A 24840-nucleotide genomic window follows, 5' to 3' on the forward strand; every position below is an offset into this window, starting at 1 on the left:
GAAGTTCACTTTAAGATGTTTCTGGGAGACATGAACGCTAATCTTTGTTTATAGTTTTCCAAAGCGAAGGTTGAACCTAAATTGGCTCCTGAGGTTAACCTTTATCAATGTTTTATCATTGTTTGAATGTTCTGGTTTTACACTTGAAGGCATTTAGCCACAACAAGATAGCTTAGACCCAGGGTCACCGGCCTTTGTTGACTATTCATCAGTACAGAGATCTTAAGTGTTTCGCCCGTAGCTAGTGTAAGTTAAAGGGTTCTAAGCGTACATTTCCATTATTTTGCCTGAGTAGTTAAGAGCAGTGCGTATTCATTTTATTTTATTTCTCCATTGTTGAATGTTGCGAGCATCAGCACACACCTTGAAGATGCAAGTTTTGATGCTGGGTGGTGTTTGATGCTACACACGACTGATAAAACCACCATTCAGGGCATAGAATTCCAGTGGACCAAATCCCTTCCCATTGACTCCCGTTGTATAGAATTCCGTTCGACCAAAACCCCTTCCAGTTTTCTCCCACTGGATAGAGACTGTGGGCTCGATTTTACAATGGTGGCGGGTTGGCAGCGGCACGGGGGGAGTGAAGGTGAGCGTGGCTAACCCGCATGAACAAAACTTACCGTTTCCGACGCGATCGCGATGAACGTCCTCTCGTCCTGATTGACAGGCTGGCTGCCGTCAGGAGCTGCGACCCGGGAGTGGGGGGGGGTGAGAAAGAGAGAGAGCGAGATGTCATCTGGTGCGGGAATGGAAGGCCGGGGTGGGGTGGGCGTGGGGGAGAGGGGAAGATCGGGGCGGGGTAGAGGGGAAGATCGGGGGTGGGGGGAAAGATCGTGGGGGGGGGGAGGTGAAGACTGGGGAGGGGAGAGGGGAAGATCGGGGGGGGAGAGGGGAAGATCGGGGTGGGGGAGAGGGGAAGATGGGGGAGAGGGGAAGATCGGGCGGGGGAGAGGGGAAGATGGGGGAGAGGGGAAGATTGGGGGGGGAGAGGGGAAGATGGGGGAGAGGGGAAGATCGGGATGGGAGAGAGGGGAAGATCGGGGGGGAGAGGGGAAGACCGGGGCGGGGGGGAGGGGAAGATCGGGGCGGGGGAGAGGGGAAGATGGGGGAGAGGGGAAGATCGGGGGGGAGAGGGGAAGATCGGGGTGGGGGAGAGGGGAAGATGGGGGAGAGGGGAAGATCGGGGAGGGGAGAGGGGAAGATCGGGGCGGGGGAGAGAGGAAGATGGGGGAGAGGGGAAGATCGGGGCGGGGGAGAGGGGAAGATCGGGGCGGGGGAGAGGGGAAGATCGGGGTGGGGGGAGGTGAAGACTGGGGAGGGGAGAGGGGAAGGGAAGACCAGGGAGGGGAGAGGGGAAGATCGGGGGGGGGAAGATCGGGGAGGGGAGAGGGGAGAGGGGAAGATCGGGGGGGAGAGGGGAAGATCGGGGGGGAGAGGGGAAGATCGGGGGGGAGGGGAAGATCGGGGGGGAGGGGAAGACCGGGGAGGGGAGAGGGGAAGATAGGTGGGGGGGGAGACCGGGGCGGGGGAGAGGGGAAGATTGGGGGGGTGAAGAGGGGGACATCGGAGCAGATTTCAAAGGTAGGTTCATTTAGTGTTTTCACTTCCTCCCATGGTTTTTTATTTAATTTGTTTAGTTTCTTTCTGCCTGAGCTGGCCCTTCATGCCTTGTTTCACCAGGCGTGAATCAGAAGCGGTGAGCAAGCCGCCCAGGTAAATTAAAAATCGTTCTAATCCCTTCATCTGTCACAGGTAAAGTGCGGTAAGGACCTCAATGAGGTACATTTGGCTCTTTAACCGTCATCCTGCCGGCTTTAATTGCCGGAGGGTCTTCCGTTTTCAGGTCGCCCGCGCGCACATAGGTGGTTCCCTGGGAAACTCGGAAGTCAGCGGGTTGGAGCCGGCTTCCGAACATGAACGGGATTTCCGTGATTTTCGGAGCTCCCCCCCACCGCCCCCAATGCACCCGCAATTGCCCCCTAAAATCACCCCCTGTGTTGTCACTAGGATTTCAGTGAAGTGTAATAGTTAGTGTGAGAGATTTTCATACTGCGTCAACTTGAACTGTGGAAAACACCTGGAGATATCATGATAGATTTTGCTCCTCTCCCCCGCCCCGATCTTCCCCTCTCCCCTCCCCGATCTTCCCCTCTCCCCCATCTTCCCCTCTCCCCCACCCCGATCTTCCCCTCTCCCCCCCGATCTTCCCCTCTCCCCCATCTTCCCCTCTCCCCCGCCCCGATCTTCCCCTCCCCCCCGCCCCGGTCTTCCCCTCTCCCCCCCGATCTTCCCCTCTCTCCCATCCCGATCTTCCCCTCTCAGAGTTTTTTGAGCTGTATAACACTAACACTGGAGTGACGGACTGGTGTAGTTTGAAGAGCATCACGCAAGAAGAATATTGGCTCAGCATTAAGGCATGTTGGACTGAACGTGCTTTAGTGCCTCCTCCCTCATAGCATATTGGTGCCAATATCTTAAATAAGTCCGGTGGTAACTGATAGAATTTCTAATGGTCCAAACATGTTCTCATTCCTCCCATTATCCACAGTTAACATTTAAATAAGGAATCCTGAAGTTCCATTGTATCACAATTTTTTTGTGGCCCGTGAAAGCAACTCTGTGTGCGTGTGTGCGTGCGGGCGCGTGTGTGTGTGCATGCATGTCTTTGTTACCTCTAGACTCAACTATGCCAATGCTCACCTTGCACCCTCCCTAAACTTGAGCTCATCCAAAACTCTGCTACTCGTATGTTAACTCGCAACAAGTCCCATTCCCCATCGCCCCCTGTGCCCGCTGACCTACATTGGCTCCGTGTCCGGCAGCGCCTCGATGCTAAAATTCTCATCCTTGTTTTCAAGTCCCTTCATGGCCTCGCCCCTCCCTATCTCTGTAACCTCATCCAGCCCTACAAACCTCCGAGACCTCTGCGCTCCTCCAGTTCTGGCCTCTTGCGCATCCCCGATCTTCATCACTCCACCATTGGCGGCCGTGCCTTCAGCTGCCTAGGCCTTATGCTCTGGAATTCCCTCCCTAAACCCCTCTGCCTCTCTACCTCTCTCTCCTCCTTTAAGACGCTCCTTAAAACCTACCTCTTTGACCAAGCTTTTGGTCACCTGTCCTAATATCTCCTTACGTGGCTCAGTGACAAATTTTGTTTGATAATCGCTCCTGTGAAGTGCCTTGGGGACGTTTTACTATGTTAAAAGCGCTGTGTAATTGCAAGCTGTTGTGTGTAAGCGTGTATGAAATCTAGCCTCTTGTTTTATAGCATCCCGTTTCATCAGACATCATTCCCAGACTGAGATGGCAGACTGGCAAGCTAGTCTCGAGCCTCTGCAAATACTTCTCTGTAACTGACTGCTAGGAGAAATGATGTGGAGATTCCGGTGATGGACTGGGGTTAACAATTGTAAACAATTGTGATCTTAAAATGCAAAGGATTCGAAATTGTCTTTTCCACACTGCCTGAGGAAGGGGAAAGCCCCCGAAAGCTTGTGGGATTAAAAATAAAATCGTTGGACTATAACTTGGTGTTGTAAAATTGTTTACAATTGCTAGGAGAAATGCAGGAATGTACCTTGTTTTTGGAGAGGCAGCTAGCACTCGGTACCTCCCATGGAAGTGCGGCGGAGATTGGGAATTTGCCGCATGGGGGAATCATAAACCCACAACCTACCATAACGTGTCCTATAGAATCATACACCGCAGAAGGAAGCCCATTCGGCCCATCGTGCCTGTGCCGGCTCTGCGAAAGAGCTATCCAATTAGTCCCACTCTTCTGCTCGTTCCCCACACACCATCCCAACTTGGAAATATATCGCCGTTCCTTCGTTGTCGCTGGGTCAAAATCCTGGAACTCCCTTCCTAACAGCACTGTGGGAGAACCTTCACCACAAGAACTGCAGCGGTTCAAGAAGGCGGCTCACCACCACCTTCTCGAGGGCAATTAGGGATGGGCAATAAATGCTGGCCTCGCCAGCGACGTCCATATCCCATGAACGAATAAAAAAAAAGTCCTGCAAATTTTTCCTTTTCAAGTATTTATCCAATTCCCTTTTGAAAGTTGCTATTGAATCTGCTTCCACCGCCCTTTCAGGCAGTGCATTCTAGATCACAACAACTCTCTGTGTAAAAAAAATTCTCATCTCCCCTCTGGATCTTTTGACAATGATCTAAAATTTGTGTTCTCTGGTTACTGACCCGCCTGCCACTGGAAACAGTTTCTCCCTATTTACTCTATCAAAACCCCTTCATAATTTTGAGCACCTCTATCAAATCTCCCCTTAACCTTCTCTGCTATAAGGAGAACAATCCCAGATTATCTAGTCTCTCCATGTAACCGAAGCCTCTCATCCCTGGTACCATTCTAGTAAATCTCTTCTGCACCCCCTCTAAGGCCTTGACATCCCTTCGAAAACGTGGTGCCCAGAATTGGACACAATACGCCAGCTGAGGCCTAACTAGTGATCTATAAAGGTTTAGCATAACTTCCCTGCTTTTGTACTCTGTGGGCGTGATTTTATCTCGCAGCCTGGAACTCAGCGCATCGGTAGATGTTCGCGTGGGGAACCTGGAAGCCAAATGAGTGCATTGCAATCTGTGATCGCAACTCAATTGAAGGTAAATATTTGTGCTTCTGGGTTTCCCTTGCGCCAGGCAGCCAGATTTACAGGCTGGTGGCCTGTCAGGAGGGAAAGGAGCCGTGAATCAGAGAGTGGGGGGTGGCGGAAGGGAGAGAGAGATCGTGGGCCATGGAAGAAATCTGAGTGGAGTTGGGGGAGGTGGAGATGAGGGGACATGGACGCCATTGGGGGTCCAGCCAGCATCTGGGGGTCCAGCATCGTTTGGGGGTGTCCAGCATCATTGAGGAGGGTGTCTGGCTTGTTGGGTGGGGAAACCAATCGCGGGGGTCCTGTCGGCCAGGTGAGCTTGTTGGGCCTGGATGAAGCACTCCTGCTCCTCCGGGCCCACAAGCAGTACAATAAAGTCACTCGCCTCATGGATCCAGCCCTTCCCGCCTGCTTTCACCTGACGTGAATCGGAAGCGATGGGAAACCCGAATAAGTAAGGCTAAATTCACGTTACCTTTGTAATACACAAAGCATTAAGTACCTCAACTATTTCAATGAGATACATTGCCCCTTTAAGTATTGTCCCGCCGGCTTTAAGTGGGCGTGTAGGAGCTGGGATGCGGTATCGCCCCAAAAACCTATTATTTTAACCTCCCACCCGCTCCCAACCCACCTGTTCTTGGGGGTTAAAATGACTCCCCACGCCTCTACTTGTTTGTCTCTTGTTGAGAGAAAGGATCGTTGAGATTGGTGATACGCTACTCTATTAATCCCTGATTCTTGCGGCCTATTTCAATATGTTGACTTGGTGCTGCTGATCTCTGCCTCCTTATCAGAGAGATAGCCACACTGCACTACACCGATGCATTAAACTGAGGAGATTTCATTAGATCGTTTAATTAGCATCAGGGAACGCAGGCAATGCCAACTGAATATATATATCTCTTGAAAGCTATAATTAATCAGCCGTGCTCTTTAGCTGTTCAGGGTGTGGACATGACTGCAGTACATTTCAGCAACAAGCTAATCGTTCAAAGGCAGATCCTGAAGATTTCAAATTAATTTCTGTGGAGCAATGAAAACAAAATGATTACAGGCATAAAAAAAACAATGTAGCCAATTTTTCTTCTCCTCCTTTCCTACCCTCTTTTTCTGGGTTCTTGCCCTTCAGAACTTCCGCCCACCTCACCCCTGAGTAGGCATTCATTCATTATGGGTGAGCCTAGGCAGTAAGTGCTGGCAAGCTATTCAACCAGAGGGGGCCGTGACAAAATTACTGATTCACTGCTGTCCAAAGCCGGCAGTACAGGAAGGAGTTTGACAGTCAGCTGAAGCCAGAATCTTGGACCAAGCTTATCACAATGCAGCATCACCAATTTTGTTCATTACAGGCTTGCGAGAGAGAGCGATGCAGAATAACTTCATTACAACGACAACAACAACTTGCATTAGTGTAGAATCATAGAATATTGGAATCACAGCACAGAAGGAGGCCACTCGGCCCATCGTGCCTATGCTGGCTCTTTGAAAGAGCTATCCAATTAGTCCCACTCCCCTGCTCTTTCCTCAGAGCCCTTTAATTTTTTCCCCTTCAAGTATTTATCCAATTCCCTTTTGAAAATTGCTATTGACTCTGTTTCCACCACCCTTTCAGGCAGTGTATTCCAGATCATCATAACTTGCTGTGTAAAAAAAATGTCTCCTCGTGTCGCCTCTGGTTCTTTTGCCAATCACCTTAAATCTGTATCCTCTGGTTACCGACCCTTCTGCCACTGGAAATAGTTTCTCCTTATTTACTCTAACAAAACCCTTCATGATTTTGAACAACTCTATTAAGTCTCCCTTTAACCTTCTCTGCTCTAAGGAGAACAACCCCAGCTTCTCCAGTCTCTGCACATAACTGAAGTCCCTCATCCCTGGCACCATTCTAGTAAATCTCTTTTGTAGCCTTGACATCTTTCCTAAAGTGCGGTGCCCAGAATTGGACACAATAGTCCAGCTGGGGCCTAACCAGTGTTTTATAAATATAGCACCTTTAACATAATAAAACATCCCAAGTTGCTTCACAGGAGCATTATCAAACAAAATTTGACGCCGAGCCATGTAAGGAAATATTAAGACAGGTGACCAAATGCTTGGTCAATGAGATAGGTTTTAAGGAGCGTCTTGAAGGAGGAGAGGTAGAGAGGTGGAGAGGTTTAGGGAGGGAATTCCAGAGCTTAGGCCATAGCTGAAGGCACGGCTGCCAATGGTGGAGCGATTAAAATTGGGGATGTGCAAGAGGCCAGAATTATAGGAGCACGGGGAGCTCGGGGGGTTGTAGGGCTGGAGGAGATTACAGAGGTAGGAATATCGAACCCCCGGTTTTAATGATCCCAATGGCAAGACCCTATTTCTTTCAATGGAAATCAGCCCTATTACAATGAGCGCTTAAGCAGGATCGACCCGGACCAAACCAGGTACAACGATGGAAATCAAGCTGAGGCCAATGGAAAGATAACCTATTGCAGTGCGAATCCCGCATAACTTTATTTTATTCATTCATGGGATGTGGGTGTCGCTGGCAAGGCCAGCATTTATTGCCCATCCCTAATTGCCCTTGAGAAGGTGGTGGTGAGCCGCCTTCTTGAACCGCTGCAGTCCGTGTGGTGAAGGTTCTCCCACAGTGCTGTTAGGAAGGGAGTTCCAGGATTTTGACCCAGCGACGATGAAGTACTGGCGATAGATTTCCAAGTCAGGATGGTGTGTGACTTGGAGGGGAACATGCAGGTGGTGTTGTTCCCATGTGCCTGCTGCTCTTGTCCTTCTAGGTGGTAGAGGTTGCGGATTTGGGAGGCGCTGTCGAAGAAGCCTTGAAAAGTTGCTGCAGTGCATCCTATGGATGGTACACACTGCAGCCACTGTGCGCCGGTGGTGAAGGGAGTGAATGTTTAAGGTGGTGGATGGGGTGCCAATCAAGCGGGCTGCTTTGTCCTGGATGGTGTCGAGCTTCTTGAGTGTTGTTGGAGCTGCACTCATCCAGGCAAGTGGAGAGTATTCCATCACACTCTTGACTTGAGCTTTGTAGATGGTGGAAAGGCTTTGGGGAGTCAGGAGGTGAGTCACTTGCCGCAAAATATCCAGCCTCTGACCTGCTCTTGTAGCCACAGTATTTATATGACTGGTCCAGTTTAGTTTCTGGTCATTGGTGACCCCCAGGTGGGAGATTCGGTGATGGTAATGCCATTGAATGTCAAGGGGAGGCGGTTAGACTCTCTCTTGTTGGAGATGGTCATTGCCTGGCACTTGTCTGGCGCAAATGTTACTTGCTACTTATCAGCCCACGTCCAGGTCTTGCTGCATGTGGGCATGGACTGCATCATTATCTGAGGGGTTGCGAATGGAACTGGAACTAGAGTCATCAGCGAACATCCCCACTTCTGATCTGCTAGATCTGTTCTGAATCTATCCTATTTTGGACGGTGTCCTCAGTGTGAAGACAGGACTCCGTCTCCACAAGGACTGTGCGGTGGTCACTCCAACCAGTACCGTCATGGTCAGCTGCATCTACGACAGGTAGATTGGTGAGGACAAGGTCAAGTAGGTTTTTCCCTCGAGTTGGTTCGCTCACCACCTGCCGCATGGCCCAGTCTGGCAGCTATGTCCTTCAGGACTCGGCCAGCAGTGGTGCTACCAGCCACTCTTGGTGATGGACAGTGAAGTTCCCCACCCAGAGTACATTCTGTGCCCTTGCTACCCTCAGTGCTTCTCAACATGGAGGAGGACTGATTCGTCAGCTGAGGGAGGACAGTAGGTGGTAATCAGCAGGAGGTTTCCTTGCCCATGTTTGACCTGATGCCATGAGATGTCATGGGGTCCGGAGTCAATGTTGAGGACTCACCAGGGCCACTCCCTCCCGACTATACATCACTGTACCGCCACCTCTGGTGGGTCTGTCCTGCTGGTGACACACCTAGGGATGGTGATGGAGGAGTCTGGGACGTTGGCTGAAAGATATGATTCCGTGAGTATGGCTACATCAGGCTGTTGCTTCTCTGTGGGACAGCTCTCCCAATTTTGGCTCAAGTTAGTGAGGAGGACTTTGCAGGGTCAACTGGGCATGGTTTGCCTTTCGTCATGTCCAGTAGGTCCATCCGGTTTTATTCTTATCATGACTTTTTGTAGCAGGATTGTACAACTGAGTAGCTGGCCATGCCATTTTAGAGGGCAATTAAGAATCAACCACATTGCTGTGGGTCTGGAGTCACATATAGGCCAGACTGGGTAAGGACGGCAGGTTTCCTTTTCTAAAGGATATTTGTGAACCAGTTGGGTTTTTACAACAATCCGGTAGTTTCATGGTCACCATTACTGATACTAGCTTTTTTATTCCAGATTTTATTTAATTAACTGAATTTAAATTCCCTAGCTGCCGTAGCAGAGATTTGAACTCATAGACTCCCGATTATTGGTTGGGGCTTCTGGATTACTAGTCCAGTAACATAACCACTATGCTACCGTACCCAACATCTGTATTTGTTACCAGCTATGACATCCCTCTATCTGCACATAAAACTGCAACGGGGCAATGGATGTGAGGAGGAAACTACAGCCGGGAATCTGCAACCGGGAAACTGCAGCCAGGAAACTGGCACGAGGCAATTGCAACCAGGAAACTGCGACCAGGAATCTGCAACTAGGAAACTGCAACCAAGAAGCTGGCATGAGGCAACTGCAGCCAGGAAACTGCAACCGGGAATCTGTAATCGGGAAACTGCAACCAGGAAATTGCAACCGGGAAACTGCAACTGGGAAACTGCAACCAGGAAACTGCAACCGGGAATCTGCAACCAGGATACTGCAATCGGGAATCTGCAACCAGGAAACTGCAACCAGGTAACTGGAATCAGGAATCTGCAACCAGGAAACTGGAATCAGGAATCTGCAATCAGGAAACTGCAATTAGCTAACTGCAACCAGCTAACTGCAACCAGGAAACTGGCATGAAGCAACTGCAATCGGGTAACTGCAGCCAGGAAACCGCAAATCATCGATGATCTGGATCGTAAAGGAAAATCGCAGGCCACAATCTGCCAAGAACTCAGTTTAACCAAGAGTGATGTTGCAATCGTGCGTGTCGACAGAGGAATAGTCGACTCTGCTATCATCGAAGATCAATCGCCGATCGATAGATAAGTAATCTGTACTGCGACTCGTGAGGATATTGATGACTCATTGCCTGGGACCGAGGATCTTTTTGGACTGGTTAATAAGATAGAAACAGCACGCACTGAGAAAGGCAATAATAATATGACGCAATTTACGCTGTGTAGTTTTTCTTTAACAGAATAAAACGATGCTCAATTCAAACTCTTCAAGATCCTCACGAGTCGCAGTATGGATTACTTTTCCATCGATCGGCAGTTCATCTTCGACGATAGTGGACTTGACTATTCCACCGTCGACACACACGGTTACTCCACCACTCTTTGTTAAATCGAGTTCTTGGCAGATTGTCGCTTCTTCAATTTTCTGATGCAGCAAATCGGCAAACCTGACTACAGTGATATAATGATTTTTTTTCTGACGGTCCCAAGGTGGGGGTTTGTTCTAGTGAAGTTCGACTGTAATTCAGACTTAAACAATGTGGTGTGATGGGTTCAGTTTGTATTTTTCAGTTTCTACGTGTCGGCTGTGGCTCAGTGGGCAGCTCTCCTGCCTCAGAGTCAGATGGTTGTGGGTTCACAGTCCCACTCTAAGAGACTTGAGTGTATAATCCAGGCTGATATTCCCAAGTGCAACACTGTGTGAGTGCTGCACTGTTGGAGGTGCTGTCATTCAGTATGAGACATTAAACCAAGGCCCTGTCTAATGCATGCACCTCCATGGAAATAACTAACTATAATAATTTCTAGGCTTTGGTCCAAAGATGAATTGCTGACAATGCAATAGTCCAGAATGTATATGTAATAAAAGCTCCTCATTATACGAACCAGTACAGAGCTTTGTGGCCAGTGTTGGCTTGTGTGATTTACTGTCTCGTTCTTTGGAGCCACGATCTGCTGTATATTGCATCCCACAAGGGACAAGGCGGTCCATTCAAGTTCACAACATACCTGCCGCAGTTTGAGATGAGGCGTGTGGCTCATTTCCCTTTATCCTCCATCATATCGCAATTACTCAGACCCCCTTCATTAAAATGTAACTTCAAAAGAATTCGGGTTTGCTCAAATGAAACGTGAGCTCACTGGGGAGTACTCAGGTAGGTCTGCTGGTGTAGGGGTCATGGGACTGCGCTAGCAAGCCAGAGATTGAAATTCAGATCCCAAACTTGGCAAGTTGTGGGGTTGAATTCAATAAATCTCACAACAGAACAACATACGAAATTTTGCGGGCAGGAAAAGGCCAGCTGGTCCAGCAAGCCAGCCCCACCGCGTGGGTGGCCAGAGTATCATGATCTCTCCCTCTCCCCTCTCCACCCCACCGCCATGTAATCTCCTGGGAGAGGAAAAAAACAGAGAAAAAAAAACCAGGGCTAAAAAGGAAAAAAAATACTCCGGAAAATTCCTCTCCAACTCCCGTCAGGCGATCGAAACCAGTCCAGGAGATCACGTGGACCATGTGTTATTTTTACCTTCCATATGATGCGATCTCTGCCCCAGTTAAGAACTGGTCCGGCTCCCTCTTGAAGGCAGAGGGCCAGCACCCACCGCACCAGCCGGCAATGTATTCCAGAGGCTCACTACTCTCTGGGAAAAGAAGGACCGCCCAACATCCAGTCTATTCCTACTCTTTGATAGTTTAAACCTGTGTCCCCTGGTCCTCCCCGATCTGTTAACCTGGAATAATCTATCAATAGGGACGCTATCCAGCCCTTCAATTATTTTATAGACCTCTATCAGGTCACCTCTAAGCCTACGCTGCTCTAAAGTACCATGAAAGCTGCCACATTGTCAGAACAAAACGCCAACTGATTCATTAACGTCCTACGGGGAGGTGAATCTCTATGTGACTCCCATCCCACACTACCTGGTTAACTCTCAATGCCCTCTGAAGTAACCCAGAAAGCCACTCAGTTGTGCAAACAACTGCTCGCCCACCATCTCGGGGCATCGAGGCAGAAGGGTCAAGAACCAGAGGACACAGATTTAAGGTGATTGGCAAGAAAACCAAAGGCGACATGAGGAAAAACTTTTTTACGCAGTGAGTGGTTATGATCTGGGATACACTGCCTGAGGGGGTGGTGGAGGCAGGTTCAATCATGGCTCTCAAACGGGAATTGGATAAGTACTTGAAGGGAAAACGTTTGCAGAGCTACGGGGGAGTGGGACTAGCTGGATAGCTCTTGCAGAGCGCCAGCACGGACTCGATGGGCCGAATGGCCTCCTTCTGTGCTGCAACCATTCTATGAAAGGAATAAAATGTGACTGAGAGCAAATAAAACAAAATTGCTCCGAAGTTTCTTCTGAAAGTTCTTAAATGAGAGCCTTGCCTTCCGAGGAGGCTGATACAGTCGAGCTAAATCATCAATCGGACGCCAGGTTTGAGCAATAGGTGGGGATAAATCAATTAATGGACCGCAAACTATTCATTACCATCCATTTACTGTCAAATTGGGGGGTTTCCTGATGATGTGATAAGGTGCTATATAAATGCAAGTTCTTTCTTTCCTCATACGAACAGGAGTAGGCCATTCAGCGCCTCCAGCCTGTTCCCCCATTCAGTTAGATCATGGCTGATCTGTAACTCAAACCCATTTATCCGCCTCGGTTCCATGTCCCTTAATACCTAAGAAAAATTTATCAATCTCAGTTTCACATCGAGTTTTTGAAATTTTCAATTGACCCTGAGCCTCAGCCGCTTTTTGGTGACTCCCGTTGAAAATGTGCAAACACGAGGTTTAGGTGAGAATTAGATAGGGTTCGAGTGTGATGGCCCCACAGCTGAATGTCCCGCTGACAACTTATGGTCAGGCACCTATGTGACAAATGGTCACTTGGATAAGGTACTGGAGGGCAACATAGAACGTGGGTGTACGGTAAAGTAGTGGCTACGTTGCTGGAATAGTAATCCAGAGGCCTGGAATAATAATTCATGAGAACGTGAGTTCAAATCCCACCATCGCAGTTTGAGAATTTGAATCCAGTTTTTTTACAAGTCTGCTATCAGTAAAACCGTAGAAACCCAATTGGCTCACTAATGTCCATTGGGGAAGGACACTTGCCGTCCTTACGCGGACTGGCATGTACGTGACTCCTGTCCCACACTCAGTTGTATCAAAACTGCTCAGGAGCAACTAGGGATGGGCAATGAATGCCAGCGATGCCCACATCCCCAGAATGAATAATAAAAAAAAAGCCTTGCTCCAGATTGGCAGTTTCTTTAGCAGAGGGTTGGAGGGGGAGAGGTGGGGGAGTTGGGAACAGGGATGCAATGTTTTAAAAAAAAAAGTATCACTTTTATCATAAGGATGATGCCTTTATGACACCTCCAAAAAGATAGTGTGTTGTCTTGGTAATAACAGGCTCTTGGAATATTTACAGTCACGAGTACTTGTCTTGCAAAGCAGAAATGCCAAATGCAGAGAGGACCTTTAAAGTTGAACGAAAATGTAATTGTGTGTATTTCTCCCCCTCTCGTTATGCTTCACACCTTCACAAACGGATATGCAGTGAGAATTTAAATGGTGGCAGAATTTGCCCTGTTGCATGATTGTGGTGCAAAACCATTTGCCAGACTTAGCTCGTGCAATGGGCTGGACCAATTTGCTGCTGTTCAATTTGCATTTCAATAACATACCTGACTCTCTCTCTCTCTCTCTCGGCAGATTTGAGGCCCTGGGTGTCGAATTTTAGCTTCCCAGGAGTGTACGACTACTCCCAACTGGCAATTGATCTCAACAGGAATCAACTGATCATTGGAGCCAGGTAACATACAACAATATCCATTATACGGTATTATATAACATCATTTGCACCCCTCCCCAACCTCTCTCCCAATATTTCATGTCTTTATTTTATCGATGTGCTACCCTGGTCATTGCTCTGCTGAGCTTTGCTTTCTTCTAAGTTCCAATTACACTGTCCTTTCCACTCTTTCTCCTCCCTGTGTTGCAATCAAGCCTTATTGCACCATCTCCTACTCTTAACTCATTATTTGCCAGGACCTGTAAGCCGTAGAATTTCTTATTCCACCCCCCCCCCACTTCAAGCTTCCCTTCCCAGTACATACTATCTTTTTAAACCTATAATAAAAACAGAAAATACAGGAAACACTCGGCAGGTCAGGCTGCACCCGTGGAGAGAGAAACAGAGTTAACGGGGCTCATTTTATCCCCCCTGCCCCCAGGACGGGTAGGAGAGGGTTGGGGGGGGGGGGGAGTGTAAATTGTTAAAAATGGGATACCCGACCCCCAACCCGCCGCTAACATGCTGACTTCTGGTTTAACCAGGGCGGGTGAGTAACCGGCTCTCGAGAGGCGGGTCGGTAACTATAATATGTCAATGAGGCTCCGGGCCTCAGATTTTGTCAGCCATTTGGATTTAACGCCTCCAGCACGGGTTTCCCAGAACTCGGGATGTCCGGCAGCCAAAGGGAGGCGAGAACTGCAGAATCCAGCTGGTAAGTGCTTTTCCAGCACTGCTTGTGGGCCAGGAGGAGCAGGAATGCTTCCCCCCAGGACCCGCAAGCAAACCTGCCGTGATCTTCAGACCCCCTCGAACTCCCCACCCCCCACCTCCGTGATCTCTCCCGCTGCGATCTGATCTCTCCACTACCCCCCCCACCCCCCCCCCCCGCGATCTGCCGACCCCCCCATGCGATCCGATCTCTACCTCCCCTCCCCACCTCCCCCGGCGATAACTATCTTATATTTATGGCCTCTAGTTTTGGTCTCCCCCGCAACTGGAAACATTTTCTCTACATCCACCCTATCAAACCCTTTCATAATCTTAAAGACCTCTATCAGGTCACCCCTCAGCCTTCTCTTTTCTAGGGAAAAGAGCCCCAGCCTGTTCAATCTTTCCTGGTAGGTATAACTTCTCAGTTCTGGCATCGTTTTTCTCAATCTTTCTTTGCACCTTCTGCGGTGCCTCTATATCCTTTTTATAATATGGAGACCAGAACTGTTCACAGTATTCTAAGTATGGTCTAACCAAGGTTCTATACAAGATTCTGTCTGTATGAGAAATTTAACGGGTTGTAAAAAAAAAAGTGGACAACGGGGAAGGTGTTTGAATGAAAAATACCCTTTCCACAATCTGTTTCCCCTTTGTTAAGAACCCTCTTCCAGATAACGTGATTTGGTATTTTTTTCTGTGAGTGCTGTAACAGCATAACCTGCCAGTTGCATGTAAATCTAGTCATCAGATTGACTATCAATCAGATGGTGACGCCAGTTTTCTGATTGTTTTATTTTTGTGCAGCTGTGCACAAAGCATGAGATTCCTGGGAGGCTTATTATCAGATGACCCAGTTTAACTGGTGTAGTTTTAACATGCCTGTCCCCGTTTTCTGACAAGTTAGTTTACTGTTTTGATCTCTTTTATTCTTTATTTCCTTCTTACCTTCTCCCTTTTCTTTTTATCTCCCTTTCTTTCTGTCTCTCTTTCTCCCTAGCTCTCTCTCTCTGTTGCTCTCTTTCTACACTCTTGTTTCTCTTTTACTCTCCTCTCTTTCTCTCCTTTTTCTCTCTTTTATTCTCGCTTCTCTTTTTATCTCTCCTCTCTTTTCCCTCCCCCCTTTCATTCTCATGCTCTCTATTTGTATCTCATTATAGAATCATAGAAGTTTATAACATGGAAACAGGCCCTTCGGCCCAACATGTCCATGTCGCCCAGTTTATACCACTTAGTCCCAATTGCCTGCACTTGGCCCATATCCCTCTATACCCATCTTACCCATGTAACTGTCCAAATGCTTTTTAAAAGACAAAATTGTACCCGCCTCTACTACTGCCTCTGGCAGCTCGTTCCAGACACTCACCACCCTTTGAGTGAAAAAATTGCCCCTCTGGACCCTTTTGTATCTCTCCCCTCTCACCTTAAATCTATGCCCCCTCGTTATAGACTCCCCTACCTTTGGGAACTGATTTTGACTATCTACCTTATCTATGCCCCTCATTATTTTATAGACTTCTATAAGATCACTCCTTAACCTCCTACTCTCCATTGACACATTCACTTCTGTCAGTGGTTCTCTTGTTCTTTCCCTCTTGTGCTCTTTCTTTCTGAGGAAAGACTTTTTTTACACAGCAGCGAGTGGTTAGGATCTGGAATGCACTGCCCGAGGGGCTGATGGAGGCAGATTCAATCATGGCCTTCAAAAGGGAACTGGATAAGGACTTGAAAGGAAATAATTTGCAGGGCTACGGGGATAAGGCTGGGGAGTGGGACTAGCTGGATTGCTCTTGCATAGAGCCGGCGCGGACTCGATGGGCCGAATGGCCTCCTTCCGTGCTGTAACCTTTCCATGATTCTTTTTCTTTGTACACTCTTGTTCCATTTCCCTCACGCTCTTTTGCTTACGTGCTATTTTCTTGTTTTTTTATTTTCCCCTCCTTTCTTTTCTCTCTCTTCGCTTTGTTTTTTTTTGTGTTGCCTGGGATCTCTCTTGCACAGGTCACACTCATTTTCCTGTGTGCAATACATACCTGGGATGTTGCATTTCAAACAGCCTCTTGACACATGTTCAGATTTTCCCATTAGTAAGAACCGGGCTTACCCGTATTGGTTGCGGAATGTTTTTCCAGTTGAATGCTCAGAAACCTGTAATCAACAGATAACCGGAGGTGGGAGCGGGGGGAGTACTGTTTGATTTTCGGTATTAAAGTGTTCATACGTGACTGTCCTTTTACAGAAACTACCTCTTTCGCCTCACTCTGGACAATGTCTCTCTTATACAGGTAAGCTCTACAGTCATTCTGAAATCCATCGCAATTCAAGGTATGTTAGCTCAACCAGCCCCATAGCACAACGAGCTGTATGCTTAGGCACGTGAGCTTAACAATTCCAATATATAAGCGGGGCCAAGTGCTTTAATTTTTGGCCTAACCAAAATAGTTGAAGTAAAGGTATTATTGGAATGTTTTCACTTGGTATTTTTCAGCAACGTAACTTTTTATCTTTTTTTTAATAAAAACCTGTCACCACTGGTACTGAACCATATAGATGAAGAAGAGGTCAGGTTTGATCTTTCGACTCGGTTGAGTTTGTTGTCAGGAAGGCAATTGTCTTAACCTTCTCCATTCCTCAGACTTCGGCCTCTTGTGTGTCCCGCCTCCTTTGTCCCCACCACTGGTGGCCATTCTTTCAGTCACCTAGGCCCCCTCGCTCTGCAAGTCCCTCCCTAAACCCTGTTGCTTCTCCACCTCCCTCTCCTCCTCCTCCCCTCTTTAAAACCCACCTCTTCGACCAAGCTTTTGGTCATCCCTACTAATGTCACCTCCTTTGGCTTGGCGTCCATTTTTAGAATTTTGCCCCTGTGAAGTGCCTTGGGGCGTTGAAGGTGTAAATATATAAATCCAGATTGTTGATGTACTGTTGGTCTCAGCGTCGTGGGGTTGGGGGTTGGGGGAAGAAGTCAACCAGCGCTCCCTCCCCAACTACTTTCCAGTCACGCCTACCGGAGAGTTCACAGGTGTGAAGAGATTGGGTGCAGCCCTTTGTGTTCCCCACAGTGTCGACTCTCCGGACACGCACAAGAAGGACGGTCACATGGGCAAGCCACCTGGGCAACCGTGTCCCAGCAACCTTCAGAAGATGAAGGGAGAAAACAGGAACAAAAATGGTTACTGTGGCCTTAGACTCAATGTAGAATCGAATAATAAGTGATCCTCAAAAATAGCTTCTTCTGACAATACCGGGGAGAAAACAGGTCAATTTGAAAAATAAAATATTGCCAAGCTCCCCAGTGGCGCAAAGGTGCAATCCAGGAAGGTCGCAGGTTTGATCTGTGCTGAGTTAAGAAAGGGAATAGTCAGCCAAGGTTCCTGCTTGCGATCGTTATCTCTTGCTGGAAATACTGATGTGAGGTTGCCAGATGAGGGTATGAGGTTAGAATCAGGCTGTTGGTAGCTTGCCAGTGCTCACATATGGAAGAGCGCATATGGACAAGCCGTGCCACATCTTGCCAACTTTCTAGATGTGCTAGGTGTAGCGGGATTTGCTTATCTCAGCACCACAGTATTAGGATACAGTGTCCCAGTGGCAGTGAGAATGCTCAGCAGTAATAAATCACTTGCTTCAACGAGCGACTTGCCCTGATATGGGCCATCTGCTTGAAGTACCGAAAGGTGCCTGACGCCCGTGAAGCCACAACCCAACATGTTCCCCATGACATCTACTCTCCAGACCCACACGTGGAGTGCGGTCACTTGGGCAAGCTATCCGGCCAACCGCCTGGGCCAAGACGTTAAAGAGAAAGTCATTTGTTCTCTGGATGTGGTGTGGGTGATGCTGGCAAGGCTGCATTCATTGCCCGTCCCTAGTTCACTGAGAAGATGGTGGTAGACCTTCTTCTTTAGAAGGTGGTGGCAGGCCATCAAATAACTAAAGTTATGAGCTGGCACCTCATCTGGGCGTTGCTCACTCACGGGTAACCCTGTGCTCGGAGCGGGTTGTGATGTTCAGCTGTTGCTCCAGGTCAGAACGACCAGGACTTAAATGCCTTGGCTTTCCTTTTTTTTTTAAAAAAAAAAGATTGATGTGTTTTTTAAAGAAGTGTGACGTCTGGTGTGTGAGTGCAGCCTGCTAGACTTTTATACCTAGAATAGTGGAGCTGCCATGAGGTTTCTCACTGTAATTTGGATGACGGGCTATTTTATGAGGCCAGGAGTATTATAATATGCAACCCACAACGTATTATTCCGTTGCTGAGGTGGAGCTGTGTCCCTTTAAGACCACGAGCTCCAATAATTTAGTAAGCAAAGCCTCAGAGTTTAAATGTTTACATAGAATGTACAGCACAGAAACAGGCCACTCGGACCAAGTGCTTATGTTCTACACGAGCCTTCTCCCACCCCGCTTCATCTCACCCTATCAGCATAACCTTCTATTCCTTTCTCCCTTATGTGTTTATCTAGTATCCCCTTAAATGCATTTATGCTATTCGCCTATATGACTCCTTGTGGTAGGTAGTTCCACATTCTCACCACTCTCTCGGTAAAGAAGTTTCTCCTGAATTCCCTATTGGATTTATTAGCGACTATTTTATATTTATGACCTCTGGTTTTGGTCTCCCCCACAACTGGAAACATTGGGCTAGAAATTCATGTAGGGCCCGTTTTTCAGGTGCTACGTGGCCACCTGAGGTCCCAAAATGGCGTCCGGAATGCACACGCACACGTCTAGCGTGATGTGCGCCGGATGCCATCTTGGTAAAGGGGTTCACGCAGGCGCAGATAACGAACGCCTGCAGCATGTAAAGTAGGGAGAATATGTATTAGATTAGTGTGCAACGCTGATTTAAAGGGATAGATACCATTTTGGCACTCAATGCTCCAGCCAATATACTGTCTTAACCACGACAAGCTAAACATGTCTCAGACGGCCTAGAGGACCCCCAACAGTGCTATTTAAAGGGACCGTGCAGGGTTTACAGGTTAGTTGCTGGATTATTGCTTCTGGCTGCTGATGCATTTGTACGTGTTTTTGGAGGTCTCCAATACCTGAATAGTAGGACAAGGGGACATAGCCTGACATTTAGAGTCAGGACTTGCTGGAGTGAAGTTAGGAAACGCTTCTACATCCAGGACAAAGCAGCCCGCTTGATTGGCACCGCATCCACCTCCCTAAACATTCACTCCCTTCACCACCGGCGCACTGTGGCTGCAGTGTGTACCATCCACAGGATGCTCTGCAGCAACTCGCCAAGGCTTCTTCAACAGCACCTCCCAAACCCACAACCTCTACCTCCTAGAAGGACAAGGGCAGCAGGCACATGGGAACAACACCACCTGCACGTTCCCCTCCAAGTCACACACCATCCTGACTTGGAAATATATCGCCGTTCCTTCATTGTCGCTGGGTCAAAATCCCGGAACTCCCTTCCTAACAGCACTGTGGGAGAACCGTCACCACACGGACTGCAGCGGTTCAAGAAGGCGGCTCACCACCACCTTTCTCGAGGGCAATTAGGGATGGGCAATAAATGCCGGCCTCGCCAGCGACGCCCACATCACATGAACAAATAAAAAAAAATGACAATTTAATTTTCCTTCCTTTTGAGAACCATCACCCTCTGACACGCGGGGGGTGATTTTAAACCCCAAGAACAGGTGGGTTGGGGGCGGGTGGGAGTTGAAAATAGTTGTTTTTGGGTCGCGACCGCAACCCGGCTTTATTTCCGAGTTTATCATCGGCGCGGGAAATTACAAGCTTCCCACTGGGAATGCAAGGTCCAAACATTTTGCGGTTGCGACCTTTATTCAATGTTTTAACATAACTCAATAGTTTGTAAACATAGGGACAGGACCTGCATCTGTATTTTACATGTGCGATGTCTGATCTCCGTTCAGACTCCGTGTGGCCCCAGCCTGTGCAGTCTTTCCTGATAGGTATAACTCTGAGTTCTGGTATCATCCTAGTAAATCTTTTTTGCACCTTCTGTGCCTCTTAAGTGAGGGAACGGTGCAGGGTGAAGTAAGTCAGAGTTTAATTGCTCCCCGAGGGTGCATATCAGAATCCAGAATGAAATGCCTGACTGTCGTTTTTTTGGTGCGCCTGCTAAGGTTATTTTCTTTTCAAGCTGTAGGCTAGACGTTCTGATTTTATGTTAATAAGGCATCTTCTGTTGGTCGGAAAAACACCTCTGTGTATTCCAAACAAGATGTGGAGATGCCAGTGATGGACTGGGGTGGACAAATGTAAGGAATCTTACAACACCAGGTTATAGTCCAACAGTTGCAGTATAACCTGGTGTTGTAAGATTCCTTACATTATTCCAAACAACTCATATTGTTCTGACAATCTAGTTTTAAAAAAGAAAGCCAAATAATAGTGACAAAGTGTCAAACTTTCATCCACATACAGCTCACTAAAATAGCAGGACACCAGAAGAGCTGATTCTGCTGGCCATCTAGGCATGCATTTAGAGTCGCCAACTCTGTTTGGACGTATCCCTGAAGGTTTCATCACATGGCCTCCTGCCTCCCAACAGTCTGGCCTTTCCCCCCCCCCCCGACCCCCCATCTTCAATATTTTTATAACTAATAAACAAGTTATACAAACAAGTTACAATAAACAAGTAACAACACAAAAGTGTTCCAAGAAAGTAAAAAAAAAACACGCAAATTTTTTTTGAAAGCCCCTGTGATTCTCCTCCCGGATGTTGCTTGCAGCAGAGCCCAGGAAATTCATCTTTAATTCCTGGTGTCTCTAGGGCAATCTTGGAGGGTCGGCAACCCCAACTTGCAAAGCAGCATCAGAAAATGAAAGGCGTTCTTCGCCACTGGCGTGTGGCAGCGACGAGAGAGCCGCTTGGAGCGTTATCCCGTGCCCCACTGACCTGCTTCCTCTTGGGTTGACGGCAAGTTTCTGCTGGCAGGCCCGTTTCGGACCAGGATCTCCTCTCGCGTGTATAATTAGGCCGGTACGGTGCGAGGTTGGCACCGGGAAAATGGGCCTACAGCTTCCTGCGCCTGTCCTTAACTTGCCCATCGCAACCCCTTACCCTTTCGCCCTGTTGCCAGTGACAGTGTTAGTCCGGATTTACTTACTCCATTATTTCTATATACCCTCATAAGGTAATCCTAGAAACAAAACCCGTCCTTATGGAGCTATTTGTCAGTCTTTGAAACTTTCCACCATTGTTCCAATTCCTCGCTTACGAACCCCGATTGTAAATTGTGTACCCGTTCTGCAAAAAAAAAAATGCTCTTCTGCAGAGGCTTCTAGCCATTGATTGATAGGGAGACAAGGAATAAAGTAATATTGTCTGCAGGGAAAACTGTTTTATTCCCTTCGTGCTTCAAACCGCAAGTACTGACCTCCACTCCCAGCGCTGACCCAGGACTGTTTACACTGAAGTGGTTTGGTTATAAAATGCAAACAGTATTTCATGCATTAATGTAAACAGACCCAATTCAATCACACACACGATGACCAAAGTAAGCTTTCTTGTGCCTTTGCTGGGAGAGGGACAGTTTTTTTTTTAGAATATCTCTCCATGTGTGTAATTGTCCAAATGTGTCTGCTTTCCCTCTCTCTATCTCTTGTCTCTGTCGCTCTGACTCTGTGTGTAACTCTTTCTTTGTGTGCACGTCTATCTCTCTCTCTCCATGTCTCTTTTTCTCTCTTTCCACCTGTCTCTCTCTTTCCTCCCTATATTTCCTTCCGAAAGCCTTATGCTTTTGATCTTTTTCTCCCTTCCCTCCCTGAAGGTGGTGATCTCTTGCTGAGATACAATTCCACAGACGCGGTTGCGCCCCCTCATTACCTTGCTCAAACGGCCAATCTTCATGTATGGACTTGGACAGTGAGCATCAGCAGGATATTTTACCCATGGTGGGGGTGGGGGGGCAGCACGGCCCTATCCTGATTCTCATCCATTGCCCAGCAGTGAGAAGCCTAGCTGATTTTCTTCTTTTGGAAAGTTGGGGGGGGAGTGGGGGGAGATCCCCTCCCAGGTCTGAGTCTGATTGTAGATGCCTTTCCAACTTCCTGCTTAACTCAGCACAGACTGGGCAATGAAGCTGGAGCCTTCCCAGTCTCTACTGCTATGGGGCAGTACACTTAGGAACATAGCCAATTTCAGATCAGCCATGATCTTATTGAATGGCAGAGCAGGCTCGAGGGGCCGATTGGCCTACTCCTGCTCCTATTTCTTATGTTCTTATAGGAACAGGAGGAGGCCATTTCGCCCTTCGAGCCTACTCCGACATTCAGTTAGATCGTGGCTGATCTGTACCTCAACTCCATCTACCCGCCTTAGCTCCATAATCCCTTGATCCCCTTACCCAACAAAAATCTATCGACCTCAGTCTTGAAAGCTCCAATTGTCCCCTAGCATCCACAGCCTTACGGGGGAGAGAATTCCAGATACCATTTGTGTGAAGAAGTGCTTCCTGATTTCCCTCCTGAATGAGCCAGCTCTGATTTTAAGATTATGTCCCCCTTGTTCTTGAGTCCCCCACCAGAGGAAATCGTTTCTCTGTATCTCCCCAATTTTGGGGGTGGGTGGGGAGCAGACAAAAACAGTATCTTCAGTAAAATCTCACACCCTGCACCAGTATCTCCATGTCTTTGTAATGTGACTGAAAGTATTAAGTGACGGAGTACTAAATGGCTGTCAGAGACCTACAAGGCAGTAATTCAATCGAGCGTTTCTGGTGTCTGTATAAAACCAGTTGGGCTTTGATCTCCCTGTTCGTCAGATTCAGTAGAACCTCAGGATTCAATTACTGCCTTCAACCATTTCCAAGACATCAACTGTTCTTTAATACAGTTTGCCTTCAGTATTTCTGTCTTCTCTTTGCCGTAGAGCAGTTGAGAGCCAGCGTTACTTGGGTGAAAGAGCAATAAATGGGTTGCGATGTCGGAGTTGGGAGCACAGGACGTCCTGCAGCTAGGATGCTATTGTTTTCTCTTTTATTTCCATCCCCCCACCCCTGAATTCGTTAGGTGGTCGGCTTGGCTCAGTTGGTAGCACTCTTGCCTCTGAGTCAGAAGATTGTGGGTCCAAACCCCAATCGCATCCAGGCTGATACTTTGGTGCAGTACGGCGGGAAGGCTGCATTTTCAGCGGGGACCGCCCTTCAGACGAGACCTTGAGGCCCTGACTGGTCCTCCAGCTGATTTGGGTGGATGTTAAAGAAGATCAGCGTTCTCCTGGCGTCGTCAAGAACAATTAATTTGGATCATTCAGCCCTTTTCTGTTTGACCGTCGGGTCAGAATCCTGGAACTCCCTGTTCAACAGCGCTGTGGGAGAACCTTCACCACACGGAATGCAGCTGTTCCAGAAGAAGGCCCACCACCACCTTCTCAAAGGCAACTAGGGACGGGGCAATAAATGCCGGCCTTGCTCACGACGCCCACACCCCGAGAATGTATTGCCCCAATAACACGAAGGGTCACGACCTGAAACGTTAACTCTGCACAGATGCTGCCTGACTTGCTGAGTATTTCCAGCACTTTCTGTTTTTATTATAGCCCCGATAGTATGCATCAGTTGCAACCTTGAAAGAGCAAAACCTCTTAGTTCACCAGAGTTGCATTTTCCCATTTCCCGCAACAGCTGTCTGATACCTTGTGGGAGACTGCGGCCCCTCTAATTTCCAATTAGTGGTGAATTAAGGCAAGTTTTGCATTATGGTTCCCACCCATCAGGACCTGGTCTGTGACACTCCGGACTGTATTGCTCTTGCACTGAGCTTGTTTCTGGGTTCATTAAAATACAAGATTGAATTGAGAATGAATCTGATTTATATTTATACGGGTTTCAAATAAATTTACATATAGCAGCACCTGCTCACTTATAAATTCCAGTCAATGGAGGCCAGACCGTTAATGATATAAATGAACCAGTGAGGTTTTAACAACAGCTTTCATGGTCATTTTCTAGTGTGTGAGGATTTATTGAATACATTTTCCCAACTTGCTATCGTGGGATTTGAACTCATGACCGCTAGGTTATTAGTCCAGTACCATAACCACTGGGCAACTCTCCTGGGGTTGCCAGCTCTGGTTGGACAGGGTCCTGAAGGTTTCATCAGGTGACCTCCTGCCTCCAACTGCCCTGCCCCCACCACACTCCCACCATTGGTCACCCATCCTCGCAGTGCACCGCCAATTGGAAAGCGAGCAGACTCTTTGTTACCCGGTTGGGTGTTTTTGTCAAACAGGTCGTGGGTTCAAGTCCCAGACCAGAGACTTAAGCACCTAATCTAGGCCGACACTCCCAGTGCCAGTACTGAGGGAGTGCTGCACTGTCGGAGGTGCCGTCTTTCACATGAGATGACAAACAAAAAAAAATTTGCAAAAAGAAAAAATTTGGCTCTGGGGAAAGGGCGGGGGAGTGGGACTAGCTGGATTGTTCTTGCAGAGAGCCGGCACAGACTCGACGGACTGAATGGCCTCCTTCTGTGCTGTAACCATTCTATGATTCTATGAAACCGAGGCCCCATCTGCCCACTCAGATGGGCGTAAGAGATCCCAAGGCACTATTTTGAAGAAGGGCAGGGGAGTCCTCCCTCATGTCCTGGTCAATATTTATCCCTCAACCAACACCACTAAAAACAGATTATCACATTGCTGTTTGTGGGATCTTGCTGTGCGCAAATTGGCTGCTGCA

General features: G+C 48.0%; 1 protein-coding gene across 6 annotated transcripts in view; it reads left to right on the plus strand.

The window, feature by feature from the left end:
• Positions 1–24840, plus strand: part of sema5ba (sema domain, seven thrombospondin repeats (type 1 and type 1-like), transmembrane domain (TM) and short cytoplasmic domain, (semaphorin) 5Ba) — a 300621-nt gene that overhangs the window by 124998 nt on the left and 150783 nt on the right. For all 6 annotated transcript variants that reach the window (XM_067987078.1, XM_067987075.1, XM_067987080.1 and 3 more), the window contains 2 exons: positions 13381–13480; positions 16410–16455. In XM_067987078.1, coding sequence (XP_067843179.1) covers positions 13381–13480; positions 16410–16455 — 146 coding nt within the window. The remainder of the gene's footprint in view (positions 1–13380; positions 13481–16409; positions 16456–24840) is intronic.

Source organism: Heptranchias perlo, chromosome 7 (genome assembly GCF_035084215.1).
Source record: "Heptranchias perlo isolate sHepPer1 chromosome 7, sHepPer1.hap1, whole genome shotgun sequence".
Taxonomy (NCBI): domain Eukaryota; kingdom Metazoa; phylum Chordata; class Chondrichthyes; order Hexanchiformes; family Hexanchidae; genus Heptranchias; species Heptranchias perlo.